This window comes from Hippopotamus amphibius, chromosome 12, assembly GCF_030028045.1.
Source record: "Hippopotamus amphibius kiboko isolate mHipAmp2 chromosome 12, mHipAmp2.hap2, whole genome shotgun sequence".
NCBI classification, from domain to species: Eukaryota; Metazoa; Chordata; class Mammalia; order Artiodactyla; family Hippopotamidae; genus Hippopotamus; species Hippopotamus amphibius.
The window spans coordinates 16,904,929-16,913,020 of record NC_080197.1 but is presented as its reverse complement, the minus strand read 5'-3'; the positions used below and the strand labels follow the sequence as shown (position 1 = coordinate 16,913,020).

Here is an 8,092-nt window from a genome sequence, read left to right as displayed (position 1 = left end):
CTTTGCGTTACTTCTACGAGGCTTAACCTTCCTCCTATGGCCGAGAAAACCCGCTCCCAAAGCTGGCTGATCTGGACCTCAGGACCCTGAGACATGCATGTGGCACAGAGGGAAGGAGTAAATCAAGCTAAGAAATACATGACAACAGATCCTTAGTTTACGGGATTGAGGAGAAAAAAAATAAGTGACTACAGCCTTGAAATTCCCTATATAACAACCAGTAGCTCTAGTAAGAATTACCCTCCTTTCATGAAGTGGGCTGAGCTCTCTTGGTTCTGGAATTGAGGGTTTTGGAAAAGAACACACGAAACACAGGAATGTGGTATTTCATTATCTCCAGTTTACTTAATTTGCCTGTTTACACACACGATCTGTGTGTGTACACAACAGTGGCAAGAGCCATTCTCTAAATACAATCTGGTACTCAGACTATGACAGATGCACGTGGAAAATGAGGTGCCAGTGAAGGAACCTCAACACAGAGAGGCAACACAAGCACGGCGGTCTTCCATGATCACGGGTGCCCTCGAAAGCCTCTTGCTCAGCACCTGGGGAACAGACACTTTTCAAAAGACAATACGAGCCTATTTCAACAGGACACCCAGGCCCCAAATGGCACTCCAAAGATGTTAGTTTCCCTGCCTTCTCTAGAGGAGCCAAAAAGTCCTAAAGGCTTCATCAAGAAAAAGGAGGCAGGAAGGTTTTCACTGGCTATGCGCATGTGCTGGGCATTTCACATGTATCGTTTCCCTTCATCCTGACAGCACCACCTCCGTTTTACAGATGGGGAAATTGAGGCTTGACCAGGGTCAGACACGATTTGGACCCACATCTCACGCCTACCTAAACCCACTTTCAGCCTTGCCCACTGTCTCACATAGGGACTGACGGCACGTTCCCTAGAGACAGGCAAAGGTGCTAAGACTGAACAGGAAGTGGCCGAAGACTAACCACTACACAAGATTCAGTAATAGATGCTTTCCACAAAGTTAATGTGAGGCTGAGCCTGAATCAGACCTGCAGGAAAGAAATGTCTGGAGATTTAAGTGGGACAAATGAACTAGAGTCACCCTGTGCCTGTTGCCTTTTGGTGCTGAACATGAAACTTAGGAGAGAGTTCAATCCCTTCAACAAGCCCCTGCCACCAACCCTACCACCACGTCCACCGCTGGTTTGCAGATGTAAGCTCCAGAGAGCAAGACAATTCTCCCGGGGCCCATCATGTCTTACCAATGGTCCCAAAGTACCATGGTGACACCTCTGACATCTCACTGTCAGGTGTTTTTGCCACCTCTGGGTACAATGCATCACACCCCACATTTTGATCAATACAGGTTAACCTGTGGCGGGATGAGATACAAACTACATATTTTAAGTATATCTTTATATGCAGTACATTTTACACTGAAGATTTTCCAGACTTCAAGCTCCTAACAACCTAAGCTTGAGTTAGTTAAGCCAGTCAAGTGCCGTGCTTATCAGTTAAGGCTATTACCAGGCTTGACTGGGGGGGGGGGAGGGGCATCAAAGAAGCTTCCAGGATGATTATCCAAAATGCAAGGGGTTGGGTTTGGAAGGCTTAAGGCGAAACCCTGGAGAGGGAAGGGGTAGCTTATCACAGAGCAGTAACTGTGTCTTTGTGGGGTGGAGGGGACAGGGTACCTAACTTTTCCCAGCACTCCCAAAGTGAGGGCCAGACAAGGACACGGCTGGAAATTGAGAAGTGCTGCAAAGGGGGAAGAAAAGGTTGAGTCCAAGGGCAGATAAAACAGCCCTCCGTTTAGTTCTGGTGGTGTTCCAAGTAAGAGGAGGGTGGGACCAAAGTCAAGCCACCATTTAACAGGGACATTTTTGCAAACAGGTTGGCTTCTTGCCATCAGAAGCAAGGGAAGATATTTTCCTCCGCTTCTGACTTACCATAATCTTGTCCAAAAGGGTACAAGTGCCTTGGGCCACAGCAAAGGACAGAGAAGACTTCTTATCACGTGACTCTGAAGCACCATTCAGTCTATACCACTGACATGTGGTCCGGAGAGTTTCTGTGCAAATATGCATTTTGCAAAATTACTCTGACTCCGCTTAAGATTCAACAGGTCATTGAAACGTCTGCTTTCAGGTTTTATGCTTAACAGAGAAAACAGTCCTGTGAGCTTGAATTTAATACCGTAAGCCCAGAGTGTTCTAAAAAGCACTCGGAGCAACCTACACACACGCCAAAGTGCAGCAGTGGAGTCGAGAGTTATTTTCAGGAGTTTTGTCAGCAAAGAACAAATGTCATGGTTGTTATTAAAAACTATAAAGCATTCACTCAAAATAGAAGGGGGTCACCAAAAACCAATATATAACAGACAACATGGACAGAAAATTATCCATGTTCATTACATAAAAAATCATCCAATACTCTTTCACAGAGGCACACCAGTTTAACTGTTTTGGTAGCTAATCACAAGCCAGTTGCAATATTTGACATTCCTCGGATGAAATAAATACTACAACCAGGATGTGTCTTTTAGGTGGTTGGTTATTTTATAAAGAACCCTGCTGGAAATAAATGCTTATGCAAAACTGACCAGAGGGATTACTGTTAAATAACAGCGTTAACACAGAAGACAGCTGAGAATCAGGGAGCGTCTGACGGCAGCAGAGGAGAGTCCTGAGGTCCTGGCCCCCCTTCAGCCACACCACAGAGGCTTTCCTGATGCTGCCCTCTGGCTGACCCTGAGCTCAGCCCTCTAGGGACAAAACGGACGTAACCGATTAAGGTCAACTCTTGCCAGGGACGCAAAGTAACTGACTAGGAATGGTGGTGCTGGTAACATGGGGTGATGTCACCAAGAACAGTCTGGGGCCTGACCTCGCCTTCCCCAGACTCCACCACCGCCCCCCAAAACTGCCCAGTAAGCTCCCTTCCGGAAGCAGGATCAATAATTTAGTCAAATAACCAAGAAAAGTATATGGAAAATCTATTAGCCAGTGTCCTGCTGTCATCCCTTTGGTTTCTCTTTTATTTTTTGTAACTGTCTTGCTTCAAATTCAGGCTAGCGCTCTGGGGAGGAAGTCCCGGAGAGAAGGATTTCAAATACCAACACCCGTACGTCCCGTACCAGCCCAGCAGACCGAACAGGGTGCCAAACACTTTCTGGGACAAGTTGTGGAAGTAAACGGCCGTGCACAGAAACATCCACACCCAGATGAAGGTCAGGAAGCCCAGGGCGACCACCAGGGTGGTGATGGCTGCGTGGAGCCAGTGGCTGCGGTCCGTCTTCACCTCGTGCAACACGGCCATCTCCTCCACGATCATGAGGGCGCAGAAAGTCAGCAGGAAGGAGTGGCCTGAGATGTCAAAGCCGTGCCAGAAGCCTCCTTCCCTGTGGCACTGCTGCTTACTCTGGTGCTCCTTTCTCACCCCCTGCAGGGCTGCGGACTGGTAGCAGCTGCCTGTGTAGTGCTCGATGTTGGCGAAGACGGCCGTGCCCACGTACCAGACGGCCGTGCCCACAAGCAGGGTGCTCAGCCGCCGCAGGACCAGGCCAGCCTTGCCCGTCAGGTGGTAGTTGGTGAGGGCGATGAAAGGCAGGAGGAGACAGAAGGTCCAGGCCCAGGCCACTTTGACAAAATACCTGGCAGAGGAGGAAAGTGGAAGTGAAGAGTGGGGATGTGGCAGAGAGGGTACAATGTCAGGACTCAAGACTCTGGACTCTCAAGGGAGGGAAAAAGGAGAAGAGGTGATAAAAGTTATAGACGACAACTTCACGCACTAAGTACTTTAAGTGTATAAACCACTGAATCCTTACACAACGCTAAGAGGTCAGTTCTGCCATCATCCCCATTTTACAGATAAGAAAACTGAGGCACAGGGAAGCAAAATGCCCAAAGCGGAGGTCATCCGTGGTGGAGCTGGGATTCAAATCCAAGGTCTATGTTATTTGCTCAGGAAAGTTCATCACATAGCTTTCATATACATCCGCTTTCCCATAGAACACTCACAGTTACCCTGGGGGGAAGATGTCATTAGCCCCATATTATAGATAAAGAATAGTCCAGTAACAGGCACAGGATCACACTCACATGACCAGCAAGCGCAGGTTAAACCAAGGTTTGGCCAGCCCCAAAGCCCTGCTTTTTCTACACCAAGGCTTTTTCCTACATGGTAGAAATGATCAGACAGAGGCTGACTTCACGCTAGAAGACCCAGGTTCAAATCCGACCCAGGTTCAAATCCTGACTCTGACTTATTACTACACTTCTCCAAGCCCCCATTTCCTCAGCTGTTAAATATAACTGAGGGGACCCAACGATTTTTAAAATCCCTTCTGGAGCCAATGATTCACTAGTTCCCATTCATTAATTAACTAGCATGGAGGTGTGGAACAACACACCAGAATCCATGGCAACTCGCAAATGACAGGGACTTGTCTGCCAGGCTGCCCGGCTCCCAGCTCACTCAGACCAGATCAAGCGGCAGCTGCCTTGTCTGCCTCCCCTGTGCTCATCAAAGGCGGCTGACCTGGGGACCAGCTGCGGTAAACACACATGCAAGAGACTTGGGGCTGGGACTTCCCTGGTTAAGACTCTGAGCTCCCAGTGCAGGGGGCCTGGGTTTAATCTCTGGTCAGGGAACTAGATCCCGCATGCCGCAACTAAGAGCCCGCAGCCTGTGACAAAGATCCTGAAGATTCCTCATGCCTCAGCTAAGACCCAGCTCAGCCAAATAAATAAATAAACATTTTTTAAAAAGAGAGTGAGCGAGAGGGACTTCCCTGGTGCCGCAGTGGTTAAGAATCCCCTGCCAATGCACGGGACACAGGTTTGATCCCTGGTCTGGGAAGATCCCACATGTAGCGGAGCAACTAAGCCTGTGCGCCACAACTACTGAGCCTGTGCTCTAGAGCCCACAAGCCACAACTACTTAGCCCATGCACCAAAACTACTGAAGCCCGAGCTACTGAAGCCCGCGCACCTAGAGCCTGTGGTCCGCAACAAGAGAAGCCACCACAGTGAGAAGCCTGTGCACTCCAACAAAAAGTAGCCTCTGCTCACGACAACTACAGAAAGCCTGGGAGGAGCAATGAAGACCCAATGCAGCAAAAGAAAGAAAGAAAAGAAAGAAAGAAAGAAGGAAAGAGAAAGAAAGAGAGAGAGAAAGAGACTTGGGGCCACGACCACTCTCATAATCTATTCTCAGCCTCCATGGCTGGGTGAGGAAGGAAGGTTAGGTGAAGGACAGAAGGACTCTTTCCTGGGTTCCAAAGGTTCTTCAGACACTACCCAAGGGCCTGTCGCTAAAATCCTCCCTGGGACTGATATGCAAGGATCTGGCCAGAGCCAAGACCTGTCAGGTATTTGATGAAGCTGCTGGCGAGAGAAATCAGGGTTTTAAGTAGATAACCAAAGTTGGACTGACATTTGGGAGATGCCAGCGACACTGTAATTCCGAAGAAGAATCGAAGCTCACATCAGGGGAGAAGTTTTATCTTTCAGAGTTTCCCTTTACTATTGCAGCGGTTGTTTGTGTCAATAAACAAAATCCAAGAGGTTTAAAAAAAAAGAAAATAAAAAAAAAGAGTAGGTGGGTGGACTTAAGGAGAAATCTCAAAGAGCCCAGCTGGGATTGCATTCCTGGGCCACTGCCATGCACTGTGAGTGGCTGAGAAAATCCACGTAGATCCAGGGGAAAGGTCACGGACTGGAGGGTTCCACTCCGGGGCGACTATCTTGGAACGGGGGTTGTCATGGGCTAGCAGAGGCTCTCAAAGGTGGGGCGAAGGGGGGTGTTGAGGAAAGAAGGCAGGTCTGCTCGCCCCAACCAGGTGTGATGGGATTCTGTCAGCAGCTGGGGGGATATGGGACTTAGGGCGGAGGCACAGAGTCTGACACTGGCAGGCTGGAAGGAGGTGGCATCTCCCGCAAGGCAGCGGCCAACTCCTGACCCCAAAGGGAGGCAGGCGGAGCAGCGACGCAGGCTGCTTCACCCCCCTTTCCACCCCTACACACACGCACACACACCACTCTGCCCGTCACCCCTGCCCCGTCAAGCTCAGACTGTCTGGTCTGGGTGTGCAAATGGACTTGCTAGTGACACTAGTTATGCCGGGGTCCCTCCATCGCGACACGCGTGCAGACGCTGCCGTCGCGAAGGGGAGAGGGACCTCCGCTTCCAGTGACTCGTCCATCAGGGCAGCTAACCCCCGGCTCTCTGGGCAAGGCGACAGCTACGGCGGGGACAGGACAGGACCCGGGGAGCACTCACACGTTGAGGACGTTGCGCTTGTTGCTGAGATAGCTCTCGGGCAGCGGGGAGAGCTCCTTGAGGAGGGAGCCCGCCAGCATAGAGGCCACCAGGGCCCAGGGCAGGTAGCGCCGTACTGCAGCCCGCACCAGCGTCCCCCGGAGGATCCACGCGAAGCGCTCCAGATGCTCCATGCCCGACCTCGTCGGCCACCGTGCGCCTCCCGGTTTCCTCTCGGCCACCGTCTCGCGCTTCGTCAGGGCCGGCTCCACCGCCTCCCTTTGAACGCATGCGCGCCGCTCGCAGGCCCCGCCCCTGAGGAGCGTGGGCCCTCCGGAGCCCACGCGCTCCCCCTTATGGCCACATGCGGCATCTGCAAGCGCTCTTGTTTCCAAAATCCTCGCTTGCCTCCTTTCCTTTCTCGAAATCCAGGCGCGAGGGTAACATGCTCTAGGCAAGGCGGGCTGGAATCTTATCCTCTGTGCCTTGCTCTGGTCGGAGGAAGAAGCGGTCGTGGGAATATTTGCTGGAGGTGGGGAAGAATAAATGTAGCCCTGCAGGAATTGGAGTGGTGGTCCCAGCATCATTATTCTCTCTTGGAGACACTTCCTCCATCTAAGCCATAGTTTTCTCATCTGTAAAATGGGGAGACAATAGGAGATCAACACTTCCCGAGTTAGTTTATGAATTCGTGGTTCATTGTGGTGGTCCACACATAGGGATGTGAGAAAATAAATGCATAAAATTATTATATTTACATTTTAAATGATTAGATTTAGTTTCACTTTTGAAACTACCATGATTGGTGTTGAGCGAAAATGCTGGATGCTGGGAGTTAATGGCGATTAAATGAAGGTGTTGATGCCTCAGTCACTCGTTTATTACAGAGTAAAACCCTCTCATCCCCTGTCATGGCTGGGTGTCTAATTGTTTCTCAACCTTGAGGCATTTCTTTGCCACTGTATTGGTTTCCTAGGGCTGTCATAACAAATTAGCACAAACGTATTGGCTTAAACCAATAGAAATTTATTCTCTGACAATTCTGGAGGCCAGAAGTCTGAAATCAAGCTGCTAACAGGATTGATTCCTTCTGGAGGCTCTGAGGGAGAATCCCTTCCACGGCTCTCTTCTAGCTTCCGTGACTGCTGGCACTTTGGGCATTCCTTGGTTTGTGGCTGCATCACTCCAATCTCTGCCTCCCTCTTCACCAGGCCTTCTCCCCTTTGTGTCTCTGTGTGTCTTCTCTCCTTTTGTTTCTTATAAGGACACTAGTCACTGGATTTAGGGTCCACTCAAAATCCAGGATAATCTCATCTTGAGATCTTTAATTATATGTGCAAAGACTGTATTTCCAAATAAGGTCACATTCCCAAGTACCAAGATTAAGACTTTGACATATCCTTTTTTGGGGGGGCAGGGAAGTGGTCACCATTCAACCCATTATGTCCACCTTAATTGTTTTTACTATGTCCGTATACTACCAAATGTTATTATTTGCTTAACATTTTTCTTTAAACAACACACACTTAAAACTGAGATACTTATTCAATAGCCTCCCAAGCAGAAATATCCATGGAATAATAGATTCTGTGTGCCAGTTATATTTCTTCTGTTACAAAAATGACATATCTATTGAAATATTCATCACCTCTAGCTGCCTAAAATAATCCCGTGTCCCTAAACCAAGGATAGCTACCGCACTTTGGGCAACACTGGCCTGATTTATGCCTATAATATACTGATGTTTAAAATCTCTCATGCAGAGAATCAATAAACTAATAGGAGTAAAAGCATTAATTCCTCAAAATCATCTTGAGGTGATTTCCTTACCGGTAAATTGCATTTATCTGATCATAGTTTTTA

The 8,092-nt window shown here is 49.0% G+C and overlaps 1 protein-coding gene across 1 annotated transcript; it reads right to left on the bottom strand.

The window, feature by feature from the left end:
- Positions 1–325: 325 nt before the first annotated feature.
- FITM2 (fat storage inducing transmembrane protein 2) lies at positions 326–6,490 on the bottom strand. Its single transcript, XM_057703867.1, has 2 exons — positions 6,251–6,490; positions 326–3,620 (listed from the first exon to the last, which is right to left on the bottom strand). Exons 1-2 carry the CDS (start codon positions 6,421–6,423, stop codon positions 3,005–3,007), a joined length of 789 nt encoding a protein of 262 aa, XP_057559850.1. The 5' UTR covers positions 6,424–6,490; the 3' UTR covers positions 326–3,004.
- Positions 6,491–8,092: the final 1,602 nt, after the last annotated feature.

Bases quoted from the DNA above. Each gene is read 5' to 3' on its own strand.
- FITM2 (XM_057703867.1), bottom strand. From the start codon at position 6,423: ATGGAGCATCTGGAGCGCTTCGCGTGGATCCTCCGGGGGACGCTGGTG. The intron at 3,621-6,250 runs GTGAGTGCTCCC...CTCCTCTGCCAG, and splicing joins AAGCGCAACGTCCTCAACGT to GTATTTTGTCAAAGTGGCCT.